At 41.1% G+C, this 23,380-nt stretch overlaps 1 protein-coding gene across 1 annotated transcript in view; it reads left to right on the plus strand.

Annotated features, from left to right (window-relative positions):
* The window catches only part of LOC141203886 (acidic phospholipase A2 jerdoxin-like), a 57,374-nt gene extending 34,864 nt beyond the window's left edge, over positions 1 to 22,510 (plus strand). Inside the window, exons 3-4 of the mRNA XM_073663861.1 lie at positions 20,070 to 20,170; positions 22,242 to 22,510. Coding sequence (XP_073519962.1) covers positions 20,070 to 20,170; positions 22,242 to 22,426 — 286 coding nt within the window. The 3' untranslated portion in view covers positions 22,427 to 22,510. The remainder of the gene's footprint in view (positions 1 to 20,069; positions 20,171 to 22,241) is intronic.
* The last annotated feature ends 870 nt before the right edge of the window (positions 22,511 to 23,380 follow it).

Genomic DNA, 23,380 nt, shown 5'->3' on the forward strand with positions numbered 1-23,380 from the left:
CATCTTTCCATTATCTGTACTCAGAGAGTTATCACTGTGTTATCTGTGGTGTTACATAGGACTGCAGGTGACATCTACTACATTATCTGTACTCAGAGAGTTACCACTGTGTTATCTGTGGTGTTACATAGGACTGCAGGTGACATCTACTACATTATCTGTACTCAGAGAGTTACCACTGTGTTATCTGTGCAGTTACATAGGACTGCAGGTGACATCTACTACATCATCTGTACTCAGTGAGTTATCACTGTGTTATCTGTGATGTTACATAGGACTGCAGGTGACATCTACTACATTATCTGTACTCAGAGAGTTATCACTGTGTTATCTGTGGTGTTACATAGGACTGCAGGTGACATCTACTACATTATCTGTACTCAGAGAGCTATCACTGTGTTATCTGTGGTGTTACATAGGACTGCAGGTGACATCTACTACATTATCTGTACTCAGAGAGTTATCACTGTGTTATCTGTGGTGTTACATAGGACTGCAGGTGACATCTACTACATTATCTGTACTCAGAGAGTTACCACTGTGTTATCTGTGGTGTTACATAGGACTGCAGGTGACATCTACTACATTATCTGTACTCAGAGAGTTATCAATATATTATCTGTGGTGTTACATAGGACTGCAGGTGACATCTACTACATTATCTCTACTCAGAGAGTTACCACTGTGTTATCTGTGCAGTTACATAGGACTGCAGGTGACATCTACTACATTATCTGTACTCAGAGAGATATCACTGTGTTATCTTTGGTGTTACATAGGACTGCTGGTGACATCTACTACATTATCTGCACTCAGAGAGATATCACTGTGTTATCTGTGGTGTTACATAGGACTGCAGATGACATCTACTACATTATCTGTACTCAGAGAGTTATCACTGTGTTATCTGTGGTGTTACATAGGACTGCAGGTGACATCTACTACATTATATGTACTCAAAGAGTTATCACTGTGTTATCTGTGGTGTTACATAGGACTGCAGGTGACATCTACTACATTATCTGTACTCAGAGAGTTATCACTGTGTTATCTGTGGTGTTACATAGGACTGCAGGTGACATCTACTACATTATCTGTACTCAGAGAGTTATCACGGTGTTAACTGTGGTGTTACATAGGACTGCAGGTGACATCTACTACATTATCTGTACTCAGTGAGTTATCACTGTGTTATCTGTGGTGTTACATAGGACTGCAGGTGACATCTACTACATTATCTGTACTCAGAGAGTTATCACTGTGTTATCTGTGGTGTTACATAGGACTGCAGGTGACATCTACTACATTATCTGTACTCAGAGAGTTACCACTGTGTTATCTGTGGTGTTACATAGGGCTGCAGGTGACATCTACTACATTATCTGTACTCAGGGAGTTATCACTGTGTTATCTGTGGTGTTACATAGGACTGCAGGTGACATCTACTACATTATCTGTACTCAGAGAGTTACCACTGTGTTATCTGTGGTATTACATAGGACTGCAGGTGACATCTACTACATTATCTGTACTCAGAGAGTTACCACTGTGTTATCTGTGGTGTTACATAGGACTGCAGGTGACATCTACTACATTATCTGTACTGAGGGAGTTATCACTGTGTTATCTGTGGTGTTACATAGGACTGCAGGAGACATCTGCTACATTATCTGTACTCAGAGAGATATCACTGTGTTATCTTTGGTGTTACATAGGACTGCAGGTGACATCTACTACATTATCTGTACTCAGAGAGTTATCACTGTGTTATCTGTGGTGTTACATAGGACTGCAGGTGACATCTACTACATTATCTGTACTCAGAGAGTTATCACTGTGTTATCTGTGGTGTTACATAGGACTGCAGGTGACATCTACTACATTATCTGTACTCAGAGAGTTACCACTGTGTTATCTGTGGTATTACATAGGACTGCAGGTGACATCTACTACATTATCTGTACTCAGAGAGTTACCACTGTGTTATCTGTGGTGTTACATAGGACTGCAGGTGACATCTACTACATTATCTGTACTGAGGGAGTTATCACTGTGTTATCTGTGGTGTTACATAGGACTGCAGGTGACATCTGCTACATTATCTGTACTCAGAGAGATATCACTGTGTTATCTTTGGTGTTACATAGGACTGCAGGTGACATCTACTACATTATCTGTACTCAGAGAGTTATCACTGTGTTATCTGTGGTGTTACATAGGACTGCAGGTGACATCTACTACATTATCTGTACTCAGAGAGTTATCACTGTATTAACTGTGGTGTTACATAGGACTGCAGGTGACATCTACTACATTATCTGTACTCAGTGAGTTATCACTGTGTTATCTGTGGTGTTGCATAGGACTGCAGGTGACATCTACTACATTATCTGTACTCAGAGAGTTATCACTGTGTTATCTGTGGTGTTACATAGGACTGCAGGTGACATCTACTACATTATCTGTACTCAGAGAGCTATCACTGTGTTATCTGTGGTGTTACATAGGACTGCAGGTGACATCTACTACATTATCTGTACTCAGAGAGTTATCACTGTGTTATCTGTGGTGTTACATAGGACTGCAGGTGACATCTTTACATTATCTGTACTCAGAGAGTTATCACTGTGTTATCTGTGGTGTTACATAGGACTGCAGGTGACATCTACTACATTATCTGTACTCAGAGAGTTACCACTGTGTTATCTGTGGTGTTACATAGGACTGCAGGTGACATCTACTACATTATCTGTACTCAGAGAGTTATCACTGTGTTATCTGTGGTGTTACATAGGACTGCAGGTGACATCTACTACATTATCTATACTCAGAGAGATATCACTGTGTTATCTGTGTTGTTACATAGGACTGCAGGTAACATCTACTACATTATCTGCACTCAGAGAGTTATCACTGTGTTATCTGTGGTGTTACATAGGACTGCAGGTGACATCTACTACATTATCTTTACTCAGAGAGTTATCACTGTGATCTGTGGTGTTACATAGGACTGCAGGTAACATCTACTACATTATCTGTACTCAGAGAGTGATCACTGTGTTATCTGTGGTGTTACATAGGACTGCAGGTAACATCTACTACATTATCTGTACTCAGAGAGTTATCGCTGTGTTATCTGTGGTGTTACATAGGACTGCATGTGACATCTACTACATTATCTGTACTCAGAGAGCTATCACTGTGTTATCTGTGGTGTTACATAGGACTGCAGGTGATATCTACTACATTATCTGTACTCAGTGAGCTATCACTGTGTTATCTGTGGTGTTACATAGGACTGCAGGTGACATCTACTACATTATCTGTACTCAGAGAGTTATCACTGTGTCATCTGTGGTGTTACATAGGACTGCAGGTGACATCTTTCCATTATCTGTACTCAGAGAGTTATCACTCTGTTATCTGTGGTGTTACATAGGACTGCAGGTGACATCTACTACATTATCTGTACTCAGAGAGTTACCACTGTGTTATCTGTGGTGTTACATAGGACTGCAGGTGACATCTACTACATTATCTGTACTCAGAGAGTTACCACTGTGTTATCTGTGCAGTTACATAGGACTGCAGGTGACATCTACTACATCATCTGTACTCAGTGAGTTATCACTGTGTTATCTGTGATGTTACATAGGACTGCAGGTGACATCTACTACATTATCTGTACTCAGAGAGTTATCACTGTGTTATCTGTGGTGTTACATAGGACTGCAGGTGACATCTACTACATTATCTGTACTCAGAGAGCTATCACTGTGTTATCTGTGGTGTTACATAGGACTGCAGGTGACATCTACTACATTATCTGTACTCAGAGAGTTATCACTGTGTTATCTGTGGTGTTACATAGGACTGCAGGTGACATCTACTACATTATCTGTACTCAGAGAGTTACCACTGTGTTATCTGTGGTGTTACATAGGACTGCAGGTGACATCTACTACATTATCTGTACTCAGAGATTTATCAATATATTATCTGTGGTGTTACATAGGACTGCAGGTGACATCTACTACATTATCTGTACTCAGAGAGTTACCACTGTGTTATCTGTGCAGTTACATAGAACTGCAGGTGACATCTACTACATTATCTGTACTCAGAGAGTTATCATTGTGTTATCTGTGGTGTTACATAGGACTGCAGGTGACAAATACTACATTATCTGTACTCAGAGAGTTATCACTGTGTTATCTGTGGTGTTACATAGGACTGCAGGTGACATCTACTACATTATCTTTACTCAGAGAGTTATCACTGTGATCTGTGGTGTTACATAGGACTGCAGGTAACATCTACTACATTATCTGTACTCAGAGAGTGATCACTGTGTTATCTGTGGTGTTACATAGGACTGCAGGTAACATCTACTACATTATCTGTACTCAGAGAGTTATCGCTGTGTTATCTGTGGTGTTACATAGGACTGCATGTGACATCTACTACATTATCTGTACTCAGAGAGTTATCATTGTGTTATCTGTGGTGTTACATAGGACTGCAGGTGACAAATACTACATTATCTGTACTCAGAGAGTTATCACTGTGTTATCTGTGGTGTTACATAGGACTGCAGGTGACATCTACTACATTATCTGTACTCAGAGAGCTATCACTGTGTTATCTGTGGTGTTACATAGGACTGCAGGTGACATCTACTACATTATCTGTACTCAGAGAGTTATCACTGTGTTATCTGTGGTGTTACATAGGACTGCAGGTGACATCTTTACATTATCTGTACTCAGAGAGTTATCACTGTGTTATCTGTGGTGTTACATAGGACTGCAGGTGACATCTACTACATTATCTGTACTCAGAGAGTTACCACTGTGTTATCTGTGGTGTTACATAGGACTGCAGGTGACATCTACTACATTATCTGTACTCAGAGAGTTATCAATATGTTATCTGTGGTGTTACATAGGACTGCAGGTGACATCTACTACATTATCTGTACTCAGAGAGTTACCACTGTGTTATCTGTGGTGTTACATAGGACTGCAGGTGACATCTACTACATTATCTATACTCAGAGAGATATCACTGTGTTATCTGTGTTGTTACATAGGACTGCAGGTAACATCTACTACATTATCTGCACTCAGAGAGTTATCACTGTGTTATCTGTGGTGTTACATAGGACTGCAGGTGACATCTACTACATTATCTTTACTCAGAGAGTTATCACTGTGATCTGTGGTGTTACATAGGACTGCAGGTAACATCTACTACATTATCTGTACTCAGAGAGTGATCACTGTGTTATCTGTGGTGTTACATAGGACTGCAGGTGACATCTACTACATTATCTGTACTCAGAGAGTTACCACTGTGTTATCTGTGGTGTTACATAGGACTGCAGGTGACATCTACTACATTATCTATACTCAGAGAGATATCACTGTGTTATCTGTGTTGTTACATAGGACTGCAGGTAACATCTACTACATTATCTGCACTCAGAGAGTTATCACTGTGTTATCTGTGGTGTTACATAGGACTGCAGTTGACATCTACTACATTATCTTTACTCAGAGAGTTATCACTGTGATCTGTGGTGTTACATAGGACTGCAGGTAACATCTACTACATTATCTGTACTCAGAGAGTTATCACTGTGTTATCTGTGGTGTTACATAGGACTGCAGGTAACATCTACTACATTATCTGTACTCAGAGAGTTATCGCTGTGTTATCTGTGGTGTTACATAGGACTGCATGTGACATCTACTACATTATCTGTACTCAGAGAGTTATCATTGTGTTATCTGTGGTGTTACATAGGACTGCAGGTGACAAATACTACATTATCTGTACTCAGAGAGTTATCACTGTGTTATCTGTGGTGTTACATAGGACTGCAGGTGACATCTACTACATTATCTTTACTCAGAGAGTTATCACTGTGATCTGTGGTGTTACATAGGACTGCAGGTAACATCTACTACATTATCTGTACTCAGAGAGTGATCACTGTGTTATCTGTGGTGTTACATAGGACTGCAGGTGACATCTACTACATTATCTGTACTCAGAGAGTTACCACTGTGTTATCTGTGGTGTTACACAGGACTGCAGGTGACATCTACTACATTATCTATACTCAGAGAGATATCACTGTGTTATCTGTGTTGTTACATAGGACTGCAGGTAACATCTACTACATTATCTGCACTCAGAGAGTTATCACTGTGTTATCTGTGGTGTTACATAGGACTGCAGGTGACATCTACTACATTATCTTTACTCAGAGAGTTATCACTGTGATCTGTGGTGTTACATAGGACTGCAGGTAACATCTACTACATTATCTGTACTCAGAGAGTGATCACTGTGTTATCTGTGGTGTTACATAGGACTGCAGGTAACATCTACTACATTATCTGTACTCAGAGAGTTATCGCTGTGTTATCTGTGGTGTTACATAGGACTGCATGTGACATCTACTACATTATCTGTACTCAGAGAGTTATCATTGTGTTATCTGTGGTGTTACATAGGACTGCAGGTGACAAATACTACATTATCTGTACTCAGAGAGTTATCACTGTGTTATCTGTGGTGCTACATAGGACTGCAGATGACATCTACTACATTATCTGTACTCAGAGAGCTATCACTGTGTTATCTGTGGTGTTACATAGGACTGCAGGTGATATCTACTACATTATCTGTACTCAGTGAGCTATCACTGTGTTATCTGTGGTGTTACATAGGACTGCAGGTGACATCTACTACATTATCTGTACTCAGAGAGTTATCACTGTGTCATCTGTGGTGTTACATAGGACTGCAGGTGACATCTTTCCATTATCTGTACTCAGAGAGTTATCACTCTGTTATCTGTGGTGTTACATAGGACTGCAGGTGACATCTACTACATTATCTGTACTCAGAGAGTTACCACTGTGTTATCTGTGGTGTTACATAGGACTGCAGGTGACATCTACTACATTATCTGTACTCAGAGAGTTACCACTGTGTTATCTGTGCAGTTACATAGGACTGCAGGTGACATCTACTACATCATCTGTACTCAGTGAGTTATCACTATGTTATCTGTGATGTTACATAGGACTGCAGGTGACATCTACTACATTATCTGTACTCAGAGAGTTATCACTGTGTTATCTGTGGTGTTACATAGGACTGCAGGTGACATCTACTACATTATCTGTACTCAGAGAGCTATCACTGTGTTATCTGTGGTGTTACATAGGACTGCAGGTGACATCTACTACATTATCTGTACTCAGAGAGTTATCACTGTGTTATCTGTGGTGTTACATAGGACTGCAGGTGACATCTACTACATTATCTGTACTCAGAGAGTTACCACTGTGTTATCTGTGGTGTTACATAGGACTGCAGGTGACATCTACTACATTATCTGTACTCAGAGATTTATCAATATATTATCTGTGGTGTTACATAGGACTGCAGGTGACATCTACTACATTATCTGTACTCAGAGAGTTACCACTGTGTTATCTGTGCAGTTACATAGAACTGCAGGTGACATCTACTACATTATCTGTACTCAGAGAGATATCACTGTGTTATCTTTGGTGTTACATAGGACTGCTGGTGACATCTACTACATTATCTGCACTCAGAGAGATATCACTGTGTTATCTGTGGTGTTACATAGGACTGCAGGTGACATCTACTACATTATATGTACTCAGAGAGTTATCACTGTGTTATCTGTGGTGTTACATAGGACTGCAGGTGACATATACTACATTATCTGTACTCAGAGAGTTATCACTGTGTTATCTGTGGTGTTACATAGGACTGCAGGTGACATCTACTACATTATCTGTACTCAGAGAGTTATCACGGTGTTAACTGTGGTGTTACATAGGACTGCAGGTGACATCTACTACATTATCTGTACTCAGTGAGTTATCACTGTGTTATCTGTGGTGTTACATAGGACTGCAGGTGACATCTACTACATTATCTGTACTCAGAGAGTTATCACTGTGTTATCTGTGGTGTTACATAGGACTGCAGGTGACATCTACTACATTATCTGTACTCAGAGAGTTACCACTGTGTTATCTGTGGTGTTACATAGGGCTGCAGGTGACATCTACTACATTATCTGTACTCAGGGAGTTATCACTGTGTTATCTGTGGTGTTACATAGGACTGCAGGTGACATCTACTACATTATCTGTACTCAGAGAGTTACCACTGTGTTATCTGTGGTATTACATAGGACTGCAGGTGACATCTACTACATTATCTGTACTCAGAGAGTTACCACTGTGTTATCTGTGGTGTTACATAGGACTGCAGGTGACATCTACTACATTATCTGTACTGAGGGAGTTATCACTGTGTTATCTGTGGTGTTACATAGGACTGCAGGTGACATCTGCTACATTATCTGTACTCAGAGAGATATCACTGTGTTATCTTTGGTGTTACATAGGACTGCAGGTGACATCTACTACACTATCTGTACTCAGAGAGTTATCACTGTGTTATCTGTGGTGTTACATAGGACTGCAGGTGACATCTACTACATTATCTGTACTCAGAGAGTTATCACTGTATTAACTGTGGTGTTACATAGGACTGCAGGTGACATCTACTACATTATCTGTACTCAGTGAGTTATCACTGTGTTATCTGTGGTGTTGCATAGGACTGCAGGTGACATCTACTACATTATCTGTACTCAGAGAGTTATCACTGTGTTATCTGTGGTGTTACATAGGACTGCAGGTGACATCTACTACATTATCTGTACTCAGAGAGCTATCACTGTGTTATCTGTGGTGTTACATAGGACTGCAGGTGACATCTACTACATTATCTGTACTCAGAGAGTTATCACTGTGTTATCTGTGGTGTTACATAGGACTGCAGGTGACATCTTTACATTATCTGTACTCAGAGAGTTACCACTGTGTTATCTGTGGTGTTACATAGGACTGCAGGTGACATCTACTACATTATCTGTACTCAGAGAGTTACCACTGTGTTATCTGTGGTGTTACATAGGACTGCAGGTGACATCTACTACATTATCTGTACTCAGAGAGTTATCACTGTGTTATCTGTGGTGTTACATAGGACTGCAGGTGACATCTACTACATTATCTATACTCAGAGAGATATCACTGTGTTATCTGTGTTGTTACATAGGACTGCAGGTAACATCTACTACATTATCTGCACTCAGAGAGTTATCACTGTGTTATCTGTGGTGTGACATAGGACTGCAGGTGACATCTACTACATTATCTTTACTCAGAGAGTTATCACTGTGAGCTGTGGTGTTACATAGGACTGCAGGTAACATCTACTACATTATCTGTACTCAGAGAGTGATCACTGTGTTATCTGTGGTGTTACATAGGACTGCAGGTAACATCTACTACATTATCTGTACTCAGAGAGTTATCGCTGTGTTATCTGTGGTGTTACATAGGACTGCATGTGACATCTACTACATTATCTGTACTCAGAGAGTTATCATTGTGTTATCTGTGGTGTTACATAGGACTGCAGGTGACAAATACTACATTATCTGTACTCAGAGAGTTATCACTGTGTTATCTGTGGTGTTACATAGGACTGCAGGTGACATCTACTACATTATCTGTACTCAGAGAGCTATCACTGTGTTATCTGTGGTGTTACATAGGACTGCAGGTGACATCTACTACATTATCTGTACTCAGAGAGTTATCACTGTGTTATCTGTGGTGTTACATAGGACTGCAGGTGACATCTTTACATTATCTGTACTCAGAGAGTTATCACTGTGTTATCTGTGGTGTTACATAGGACTGCAGGTGACATCTACTACATTATCTGTACTCAGAGAGTTATCACTGTGTCATCTGTGGTGTTACATAGGACTGCAGGTGACATCTTTCCATTATCTGTACTCAGAGAGTTATCACTGTGTTATCTGTGGTGTTACATAGGACTGCAGGTGACATCTACTACATTATCTGTACTCAGAGAGTTACCACTGTGTTATCTGTGGTGTTACATAGGACTGCAGGTGACATCTACTACATTATCAGTACTCAGAGAGTTACCACTGTGTTATCTGTGCAGTTACATAGGACTGCAGGTGACATCTACTACATCATCTGTACTCAGTGAGTTATCACTGTGTTATCTGTGATGTTACATAGGACTGCAGGTGACATCTACTACATTATCTGTACTCAGAGAGTTATCACTGTGTTATCTGTGGTGTTACATAGGACTGCAGGTGACATCTACTACATTATCTGTACTCAGAGAGCTATCACTGTGTTATCTGTGGTGTTACATAGGACTGCAGGTGACATCTACTACATTATCTGTACTCAGAGAGTTATCACTGTGTTATCTGTGGTGTTACATAGGACTGCAGGTGACATCTACTACATTATCTGTACTCAGAGAGTTACCACTGTGTTATCTGTGGTGTTACATAGGACTGCAGGTGACATCTACTACATTATCTGTACTCAGAGAGTTATCAATATATTATCTGTGGTGTTACATAGGACTGCAGGTGACATCTACTACATTATCTGTACTCAGAGAGTTACCACTGTGTTATCTGTGCAGTTACATAGGACTGCAGGTGACATCTACTACATTATCTGTACTCAGAGAGATATCACTGTGTTATCTTTGGTGTTACATAGGACTGCTGGTGACATCTACTACATTATCTGCACTCAGAGAGATATCACTGTGTTATCTGTGGTGTTACATAGGACTGCAGGTGACATCTACTACATTATATGTACTCAGAGAGTTATCACTGTGTTATCTGTGGTGTTACATAGGACTGCAGGTGACATATACTACATTATCTGTACTCAGAGAGTTATCACTGTGTTATCTGTGGTGTTACATAGGACTGCAGGTGACATCTACTACATTATCTGTACTCAGAGAGTTATCACGGTGTTAACTGTGGTGTTACATAGGACTGCAGGTGACATCTACTACATTATCTGTACTCAGTGAGTTATCACTGTGTTATCTGTGGTGTTACATAGGACTGCAGGTGACATCTACTACATTATCTGTACTCAGAGAGTTATCACTGTGTTATCTGTGGTGTTACATAGGACTGCAGGTGACATCTACTACATTATCTGTACTCAGAGAGTTACCACTGTGTTATCTGTGGTGTTACATAGGGCTGCAGGTGACATCTACTACATTATCTGTACTCAGGGAGTTATCACTGTGTTATCTGTGGTGTTACATAGGACTGCAGGTGACATCTACTACATTATCTGTACTCAGAGAGTTACCACTGTGTTATCTGTGGTATTACATAGGACTGCAGGTGACATCTACTACATTATCTGTACTCAGAGAGTTACCACTGTGTTATCTGTGGTGTTACATAGGACTGCAGGTGACATCTACTACATTATCTGTACTGAGGGAGTTATCACTGTGTTATCTGTGGTGTTACATAGGACTGCAGGTGACATCTGCTACATTATCTGTACTCAGAGAGATATCACTGTGTTATCTTTGGTGTTACATAGGACTGCAGGTGACATCTACTACACTATCTGTACTCAGAGAGTTATCACTGTGTTATCTGTGGTGTTACATAGGACTGCAGGTGACATCTACTACATTATCTGTACTCAGAGAGTTATCACTGTATTAACTGTGGTGTTACATAGGACTGCAGGTGACATCTACTACATTATCTGTACTCAGTGAGTTATCACTGTGTTATCTGTGGTGTTGCATAGGACTGCAGGTGACATCTACTACATTATCTGTACTCAGAGAGTTATCACTGTGTTATCTGTGGTGTTACATAGGACTGCAGGTGACATCTTTACATTATCTGTACTCAGAGAGTTATCACTGTGTTATCTGTGGTGTTACATAGGACTGCAGGTGACATCTACTACATTATCTGTACTCAGAGAGTTACCACTGTGTTATCTGTGGTGTTACATAGGACTGCAGGTGACATCTACTACATTATCTGTACTCAGAGAGTTATCACTGTGTTATCTGTGGTGTTACATAGGACTGCAGGTGACATCTACTACATTATCTATACTCAGAGAGATATCACTGTGTTATCTGTGTTGTTACATAGGACTGCAGGTAACATCTACTACATTATCTGCACTCAGAGAGTTATCACTGTGTTATCTGTGGTGTGACATAGGACTGCAGGTGACATCTACTACATTATCTTTACTCAGAGAGTTATCACTGTGATCTGTGGTGTTACATAGGACTGCAGGTAACATCTACTACATTATCTGTACTCAGAGAGTGATCACTGTGTTATCTGTGGTGTTACATAGGACTGCAGGTAACATCTACTACATTATCTGTACTCAGAGAGTTATCGCTGTGTTATCTGTGGTGTTACATAGGACTGCATGTGACATCTACTACATTATCTGTACTCAGAGAGTTATCATTGTGTTATCTGTGGTGTTACATAGGACTGCAGGTGACAAATACTACATTATCTGTACTCAGAGAGTTATCACTGTGTTATCTGTGGTGTTACATAGGACTGCAGGTGACATCTACTACATTATCTGTACTCAGAGAGTTACCACTGTGTTATCTGTGGTGTTACATAGGACTGCAGGTGACATCTACTACATTATCTGTACTCAGAGAGTTATCAATATGTTATCTGTGGTGTTACATAGGACTGCAGGTGACATCTACTACATTATCTGTACTCAGAGAGTTATCACTGTGTTATCTGTGGTGTTACATAGGACTGCAGGTGACATCTACTACATTATCTGTACTCAGAGAGTTATCACTGTGTTATCTGTGGTGTTACATAGGACTGCAGGTGACATCTACTACATTATCTGTACTCAGAGAGTTATCACTGTGTTATCTGTGGTGTTACATAGGACTGCAGGTGACATCTACTACATTATCTGTACTCAGAGAGTTACCACTGTGTTATCTGTGGTGTTACATAGGACTGCAGGTGACATCTACTACATTATCTGTACTCAGAGAGTTATCAATATGTTATCTGTGGTGTTACTTAGGACTGCAGGTGACATCTCCTACATTATCTGTACTCAGAGAGTGATCACTGTGTTATCTGTGGTGTTACATAGGACTGCAGGTAACATCTACTACATTATCTGTACTCAGAGAGTTATCGCTGTGTTATCTGTGGTGTTACATAGGACTGCATGTGACATCTACTACATTATCTGTACTCAGAGAGTTATCATTGTGTTATCTGTGGTGTTACATAGGACTGCAGGTGACAAATACTACATTATCTGTACTCAGAGAGTTATCACTGTGTTATCTGTGGTGTTACATAGGACTGCAGATGACATCTACTACATTATCTGTACTCAGAGAGCTATCACTGTGTTATCTGTGGTGTTACATAGGACTGCAGGTGACATCTACTACATTATCTGTACTCAGAGAGTTATCACTGTGTTATCTGTGGTGTTACATAGGACTGCAGGTGACATCTTTACATTATCTGTACTCAGAGAGTTATCACTGTGTTATCTGTGGTGTTACATAGGACTGCAGGTGAAATCTACTACATTATCTGTACTCAGAGAGTTACCACTGTGTTATCTGTGGTGTTACATAGGACTGCAGATGACATCTACTACATTATCTGTACTCAGAGAGTTATCAATATATTATCTGTGGTGTTACATAGGACTGCAGGTGACATCTACTACATTATCTGTACTCAGAGAGTTACCACTGTGTTATCTGTGCAGTTACATAGGACTGCAGGTGACATCTACTACATTATCTGTACTCAGAGAGATATCACTGTGTTATCTTTGGTGTTACATAGGACTGCTGGTGACATCTACTACATTATCTGCACTCAGAGAGATATCACTGTGTTATCTGTGGTGTTACATAGGACTGCAGGTGACATCTACTACATTATATGTACTCAGAGAGTTATCACTGTGTTATCTGTGGTGTTACATAGGACTGCAGGTGACATATACTACATTATCTGTACTCAGAGAGTTATCACTGTGTTATCTGTGGTGTTACATAGGACTGCAGGTGACATCTACTACATTATCTGTACTCAGAGAGTTATCACGGTGTTAACTGTGGTGTTACATAGGACTGCAGGTGACATCTACTACATTATCTGTACTCAGTGAGTTATCACTGTGTTATCTGTGGTGTTACATAGGACTGCAGGTGACATCTACTACATTATCTGTACTCAGAGAGTTATCACTGTGTTATCTGTGGTGTTACATAGGACTGCAGGTGACATCTACTACATTATCTGTACTCAGAGAGTTACCACTGTGTTATCTGTGGTGTTACATAGGGCTGCAGGTGACATCTACTACATTATCTGTACTCAGGGAGTTATCACTGTGTTATCTGTGGTGTTACATAGGACTGCAGGTGACATCTACTACATTATCTGTACTCAGAGAGTTACCACTGTGTTATCTGTGGTATTACATAGGACTGCAGGTGACATCTACTACATTATCTGTACTCAGAGAGTTACCACTGTGTTATCTGTGGTGTTACATAGGACTGCAGGTGACATCTACTACATTATCTGTACTGAGGGAGTTATCACTGTGTTATCTGTGGTGTTACATAGGACTGCAGGTGACATCTGCTACATTATCTGTACTCAGAGAGATATCACTGTGTTATCTTTGGTGTTACATAGGACTGCAGGTGACATCTACTACACTATCTGTACTCAGAGAGTTATCACTGTGTTATCTGTGGTGTTACATAGGACTGCAGGTGACATCTACTACATTATCTGTACTCAGAGAGTTATCACTGTATTAACTGTGGTGTTACATAGGACTGCAGGTGACATCTACTACATTATCTGTACTCAGTGAGTTATCACTGTGTTATCTGTGGTGTTGCATAGGACTGCAGGTGACATCTACTACATTATCTGTACTCAGAGAGTTATCACTGTGTTATCTGTGGTGTTACATAGGACTGCAGGTGACATCTACTACATTATCTGTACTCAGAGAGCTATCACTGTGTTATCTGTGGTGTTACATAGGACTGCAGGTGACATCTACTACATTATCTGTACTCAGAGAGTTATCACTGTGTTATCTGTGGTGTTACATAGGACTGCAGGTGACATCTTTACATTATCTGTACTCAGAGAGTTATCACTGTGTTATCTGTGGTGTTACATAGGACTGCAGGTGACATCTACTACATTATCTGTACTCAGAGAGTTACCACTGTGTTATCTGTGGTGTTACATAGGACTGCAGGTGACATCTACTACATTATCTGTACTCAGAGAGTTATCACTGTGTTATCTGTGGTGTTACATAGGACTGCAGGTGACATCTACTACATTATCTATACTCAGAGAGATATCACTGTGTTATCTGTGTTGTTACATAGGACTGCAGGTAACATCTACTACATTATCTGCACTCAGAGAGTTATCACTGTGTTATCTGTGGTGTGACATAGGACTGCAGGTGACATCTACTACATTATCTTTACTCAGAGAGTTATCACTGTGATCTGTGGTGTTACATAGGACTGCAGGTAACATCTACTACATTATCTGTACTCAGAGAGTGATCACTGTGTTATCTGTGGTGTTACATAGGACTGCAGGTAACATCTACTACATTATCTGTACTCAGAGAGTTATCGCTGTGTTATCTGTGGTGTTACATAGGACTGCATGTGACATCTACTACATTATCTGTACTCAGAGAGTTATCATTGTGTTATCTGTGGTGTTACATAGGACTGCAGGTGACAAATACTACATTATCTGTACTCAGAGAGTTATCACTGTGTTATCTGTGGTGTTACATAGGACTGCAGGTGACATCTACTACATTATCTGTACTCAGAGAGCTATCACTGTGTTATCTGTGGTGTTACATAGGACTGCAGGTGACATCTACTACATTATCTGTACTCAGAGAGTTATCACTGTGTTATCTGTGGTGTTACATAGGACTGCAGGTGACATCTTTACATTATCTGTACTCAGAGAGTTATCACTGTGTTATCTGTGGTGTTACATAGGACTGCAGGTGACATCTACTACATTATCTGTACTCAGAGAGTTACCACTGTGTTATCTGTGGTGTTACATAGGACTGCAGGTGACATCTACTACATTATCTGTACTCAGAGAGTTATCAATATGTTATCTGTGGTGTTACTTAGGACTGCAGGTGACATCTACTACATTATCTGTACTCAGAGAGTGATCACTGTGTTATCTGTGGTGTTACATAGGACTGCAGGTAACATCTACTACATTATCTGTACTCAGAGAGTTATCGCTGTGTTATCTGTGGTGTTACATAGGACTGCATGTGACATCTACTACATTATCTGTACTCAGAGAGTTATCATTGTGTTATCTGTGGTGTTACATAGGACTGCAGGTGACAAATACTACATTATCTGTACTCAGAGAGTTATCACTGTGTTATCTGTGGTGTTACATAGGACTGCAGATGACATCTACTACATTATCTGTACTCAGAGAGCTATCACTGTGTTATCTGTGGTGTTACATAGGACTGCAGGTGACATCTACTACATTATCTGTACTCAGAGAGTTATCACTCTGTTATCTGTGGTGTTACATAGGACTGCAGGTGACATCTTTACATTATCTGTACTCAGAGAGTTATCACTGTGTTATCTGTGGTGTTACATAGGACTGCAGGTGAAATCTACTACATTATCTGTACTCAGAGAGTTACTACTGTGTTATCTGTGGTGTTACATAGGACTGCAGATGACATCTACTACATTATCTGTACTCAGAGAGTTATCAATATGTTATCTGTGGTGTTACATAGGACTGCAGGTGACATCTACTACATTATCTGTACTCAGAGAGTTACCACTGTGTTATCTGTGGTGTTACATAGGACTGCAGGTGACATCTACTACATTATCTATACTCAGAGAGATATCACTGTGTTATCTGTGTTGTTACATAGGACTGCAGGTAACATCTACTACATTATCTGCACTCAGAGAGTTATCACTGTGTTATCTGTGGTGTTACATAGGACTGCAGGTGACATCTACTACATTATCTTTACTCAGAGAGTTATCACTGTGATCTGTGGTGTTACATAGGACTGCAGGTAACATCTACTACATTATCTGTACTCAGAGAGTGATCACTGTGTTATCTGTGGTGTTACATAGGACTGCAGGTAACATCTACTACATTATCTGTACTCAGAGAGTTATCGCTGTGTTATCTGTGGTGTTACATAGGACTGCATGTGACATCTACTACATTATCTGTACTCAGAGAGTTATCATTGTGTTATCTGTGGTGTTACATAGGACTGCAGGTGACAAATACTACATTATCTGTACTCAGAGAGATATCACTGTGTTATCTGTGGTGTTACATAGGACTGCAGATGACATCTACTACATTATCTGTACTCAGAGAGCTATCACTGTGTTATCTGTGGTGTTACATAGGACTGCAGGTGACATCTACTACATTATCTGTACTCAGAGAGTTATCACTGTGTTATCTGTGGTGTTACATAGAACTGCAGGTGACATCTTTACATTATCTGTACTCAGAGAGTTACCACTGTGTTATCTGTGGTGTTACATAGGACTGCAGGTGACATCTACTACATTATCTGTACTCAGGGAGCTATCACTGTGTTATCTGTGGTGTTACATAGGACTGCAGGTGACATCTACTACATTATCTGTACTCAGAGAGTTACCACTGTGTTATCTGTGGTGTTACATAGGACTGCAGGTGACATCTACTACATTATCTGTACTCAGAGAGTTATCAATATGTTATCTGTGGTGTTACATAGGACTGCAGGTGACATCTACTACATTATCTGTACTCAGAGAGTTACCACTGTGTTATCTGTGGTGTTACATAGGACTGCAGGTGACATCTACTACATTATCTATACTCAGAGAGATATCACTGTGTTATCTGTGTTGTTACATAGGACTGCAGGTAACATCTACTACATTATCTGCACTCAGAGAGTTATCACTGTGTTATCTGTGGTGTTACATAGGACTGCAGGTGACATCTACTACATTATCTTTACTCAGAGAGTTATCACTGTGATCTGTGGTGTTACATAGGACTGCAGGTAACATCTACTACATTATCTGTACTCAGAGAGTGATCACTGTGTTATCTGTGGTGTTACATAGGACTGCAGGTAACATCTACTACATTATCTGTACTCAGAGAGTTATCGCTGTGTTATCTGTGGTGTTACATAGGACTGCATGTGACATCTACTACATTATCTGTACTCAGAGAGTTATCATTGTGTTATCTGTGGTGTTACATAGGACTGCAGGTGACAAATACTACATTATCTGTACTCAGAGAGTTATCACTGTGTTATCTGTGGTGTTACATAGGACTGCAGATGACATCTACTACATTATCTGTACTCAGAGAGCTATCACTGTGTTATCTGTGGTGTTACATAGGACTGCAGGTGACATCTACTACATTATCTGTACTCAGAGAGATATCACTGTGTTATCTGTGGTGTTACATAGGACTGCAGGTGACATCTACATTATCTGTACTCAGGGAGTTATCACTGTGTTATCTGTGGTGTTACATAGGACTGCAGGTGACATCTACTACATTATCTGTACTCAGAGAGTTATCACTGTGTTATCTGTGGTGTTACATAGGACTGCAGGTGACATCTACTACATTATCTGTACTCAGAGAGTTATCACTGTTATCTGTGGTGTTACATAGGACTGCAGGTGACATCTACTACATTATCTGTACTCAGAGAGTTCTCACTGTTATCTATGGTGTTACATAGGACTGCAGGTGACATCTACTACATTATCTGTACTCAGAGAGTTATCACTGTTATCTGTGGTGTTACATAGGACTGCAGGTGACATCTACTACATTATCTGTACTCAGAGAGTGATCACTGTGTTATCTGTGGTGTTACATAGGACTGCAGGTGACATCTACTACATTATCTGTACTCAGAGAGTTATCACTGTGTTATCTGTGGTGTTACATAGGACTGCAGGTGACATCTACTACATTATCTGTACTCAGAGAGTTATCACTGTTATCTGTGGTGTTACATAGGACTGCAGGTGACATCTACTACATCATCTGTACTCAGAGAGCTATCACTGTGTTATCTGTGGTGTTACATAGGACTGCAGGTGACATCTACTACATTATCTGTACTCAGAGAGCTATCACTGTGTTATCTGTGGTGTTACATAGGACTGCAGGTGACATCTACTGCATTATCTGTACTCAGAGTTATCACTGTGTTATTTGTGGTGTTACATAGGACTGCAGGTGACATCTACTACATTATCTGTACTCATAGAGTTATCACTGTGTTATCTGTGGTGTTACATAGGACTGCAGGTGACATCTACTACATTATCTGTACTCAGAGAGTTATCACTGTGTTATCTGTGGTGTTACATAGGACTGCAGTTGACATCTACTACATTATCTGTACTCAGAGAGTTATCACTGTGTTATCTGTGGTGTTACATAGGACTGCAGGTGACATCTACTACATTATCTGTACTCAGAGAGTTATCACTGTTATCTGTGGTGTTACATAGGACTGCAGGTGACATCTACTACATCATCTGTACTCAGAGAGCTATCACTGTGTTATCTGTGGTGTTACATAGGACTGCAGGTGACATCTACTACATTATCTGTACTCGGAGAGTTATCACTGTGTTATCTGTGGTGTTACATAGGACTGCAGGTGACATCTGCTACATTATCTGTACTCAGAGAGTTATCACTGTGTTATCTGTGGTGTTACATAGGACTGTAGGTGACATCTACTACATTATCTGTACTCAGAGAGTTATCACTGTTATCTGTGGTGTTACATAGGACTGCAGGTGACATCTACTACATTATCTGTGCTGTTACATAGGACTGCTCCAGGGCCCAGGTGGAGATGAACATATCATAGTTTCGCCCCGGTGACATTACTCTCTTGCTCCCTCAGGTGCTGCGCTATACGACGATGCTGCTATAACAATATTATTTTCTGTTTCACTGGATATCAGAAATACTCTTACACTTACAGTAACAGGACCATCACTTGTGGTAAGTGCTCCGTTCTTTTTGGGGTCAGGACACAAGGTGACATTATAAGATACGAATGTAACAAACCCTCAGCTGTGATTACAATTTTTTTAGATGGAGATAGAAGTTTTGAGTCCTTGATAGAATTAAAGAAATGTTCTAGTTCATTCACTAAATTCAGAGACATTAAACTTGTATAGGAGTTTTAGGTATAACGGCCCTAATTCATCAAAACTGATGTTTTCATTTCCAGTTATGATCCCGGGTGCGCTGGAGTAAGACGCTCCATAGAAGCGTAGAGGTCATAGTGAATCTGGTGCATCGTTCAGCTGCCGGGCACCAGGGACAGAATTGTGCTGTAGTCACGGATCAGAGTTTATTTCTATATTACATTATGCCATTTTCCTGGGTAGCGAGCATTTTTATTGATATATGGTCTCCCATGCTGGTATGTGCTGCCCCCCTCCTGGTATTTGTGCTGCCCCCATCCTGTCCCCATGATCCTATCCTGGTATACATGGCACCCCTCATCCCCAATCCCGGTATGTGTGGCACCCCTCATCCCCAATCCTGGCATGCATGGCACCCCTCATCCCCAATCCGGTATGAGTAGCACCCCTCATCCCCATTCCCGGTATGCGTGGCTCCCCTCATCCCCATTCCCGGTATGCGTGGCTCCCCTCATCTCCCAATCCTGGTATGCGTGGCTCCCCTCATCCTCAATCCCGGTTTGTGTGGCACCACTCATCCCCATTCCCTGTATGCGTGGCTCCCCTCATCTCCCAATCCTGGTATGCGTGGCTCCCCTCATCCTCAATCCCGGTATGTGTGGCACCACTCATCCCCAATCCTGGTATGCGTGGCACCCCTCATCCCCAATCCTGGTATGCGTGGCACCCCTCATCCCCAATCCCGGTATGCGTGGCACTCCTCATCCCCAATCCTGGTATGCGTGGCTCCCCTCACACCCCAATCCTGGTATGTGTGGTACCTCTCACCCCCCAATCCTGGTATGTGTGATACCCCTCATCCCCCCAATCCGGGTATACGTGGTACCCCTCACCCACCAATCCTGGTATGCGTGGTACCCCTCATCCTTCCTATCCTGGTATGTGTGGTACCCCTCATCACCCCAATTCCGGTATGTGTGGTACCCCTCACCCCACAATCCTGGTATATGCATGGTCCCCTCAACCCATAATCCTGGTATGTGTGGCCCCATCATCCCTTTCACACTGTACACACATACAAAAAAAAATAAACAGTTATACTCACCTTTCTTCTCTGTGTTCCAGTGCTGCAGCGTCCTGTTCTGCCGGAGGCCGGGGGAGGAATGTGACGCCGTAGCACCGCGCTGTCCGCGCCATTTTGTTGAAGACACACTGTAAATGTGTCTTCAGTAAAATGGCACCGGATAGTGCTATGCGCACGCGCCGATCCAATGCCTCACTCCGCCCCCGGTCTCCGGCCAGAAGAGAGGCGCCGTGGCAAAGCTCCACCTGGTCAAGTAAGTATGTAAGTATGGCGCCGGAGATCGTGGTATGTGTTCAGTGTCTACGCATACCGTGATCTCCGGCGCCATACACTCCTCTTACCTGTAACGGCTGGATGCCTGCTTCTCTGTGGAGCCAGACTGCGCGTCACGCATGCGCAGTCTATCAAGGCTTCAGACAGAGGGACGCATCCGCCATTATATTATAGATGAATTTGTCAGGTCGTGCTCGACCACACCCTCCACTAAGCTCCACCCACTTATCAAAAGTTATTAAAACTGGCAAAAAAGTGGCAGAAGTTACAAAATATCAGTTTTACGCCACATTCATAGTGCAAACGGTTTGACTAATCGGTTGAAAGCCTATTAGAAAGATATAGAAGTATTGGATTCAGAATCGGCAGCCATTAAACTTTATTAAGTCAACGAGAAGTCGCTTTATCACGGCTGAGGTATTTTATGAAACTTCTTTCATTCTTTTCACATAAACTGGAAATTTGTTGTCAGCTCCATTCACTATTAAATCAGATTACAGATCCTTTGTCTCATGTCTCAGCCACGGATCGTCCATAATGATAAATGTTTCTGTTACTCCCGCAGATCGGAATAGGTACATAGGAGTATGTGCCACACGAATATGTGAGTGCGACTGGAAAGCCGCGATGTGTCTAATGGACTCCGAGAATTCAGAAGAGAACAAAAAATATGAAGAAAAGTGTTATGATAAAATTAAACGCTGCACGGATCTACCAGAGTTAATTAAGTTGTTGTTCGGAATAAATTAATATTTATTGTATCAGTTCTCATAAGAACTTTACACTGTATTCCACCAATTAATTGTTATTAAAAACCGAGGACACAACTAACAAGGCTGCAGTGATATCATCGAGATGGGGGGATATTCAACATCTATGTTCTGCTGGTGGCGTCACTGTGTACATACATTACATTACTGATCCTGAGTTACATCCTGTATTATACTCCAGAGCTGCACTCACTATTCTGCTGGTGCAGTCACTGTGTACATACATTACATTACTGATCCTGAGTTACATCCTGCATTATACTCCAGAGCTGCACTCACTATTCTGCTGGTGCAGTTACTGTATACATACATTACATTACTGATCCTGAGTTACATCCTGTATTATACTCCAGAGCTGCACTCACTATTCTGCTGGTGCAGTCACTGTGTACATACATTACATTACTGATCCTGAGTTACATCCTGTATTATACTCCAGAGCTGCACTCACTATTCTGCTGGTGCAGTCACAGTGTACATACATTACATTACTGATCCTGAATTACATCCTGTATTATACTCCAGAGCTGCACTCACTATTCTGCTGGTGCAGTCACTGTGTACATACATTACATTAATGATCCTGTACTGATCCTGAGTTACATCCTGTATTATACTCCAGAGCTGCACTCACTATTCTGCTGGTGCAGTCACTGTGTACATACATTACATTACTGATCCTGAGTTACATCCTGTATTATACTCCAGAGCTGCACTCACTATTCTGCTGGTGCAGTCACCGTGTACATACATTACATTACTGATCCTGAGTTACATCCTGTATTATACTCCAGAGCTGCACTCACTATTCTGCTGGTGCAGTCACTGTGTACATACATTACATTACTGATCCTGAGTTACATCCTGTATTATACTCCAGAGCTGCACTCACTATTCTGCTGGTGGTGTCACCGTGTACATACATTACATTACT

The sequence above is a fragment of the Phyllobates terribilis genome, unplaced genomic scaffold, assembly GCF_046119375.1.
Source record: "Phyllobates terribilis strain yellow unplaced genomic scaffold, ASM4611937v1 Scaffold_130__1_contigs__length_5004896, whole genome shotgun sequence".
NCBI lineage: Eukaryota > Metazoa > Chordata > Amphibia > Anura > Dendrobatidae > Phyllobates > Phyllobates terribilis.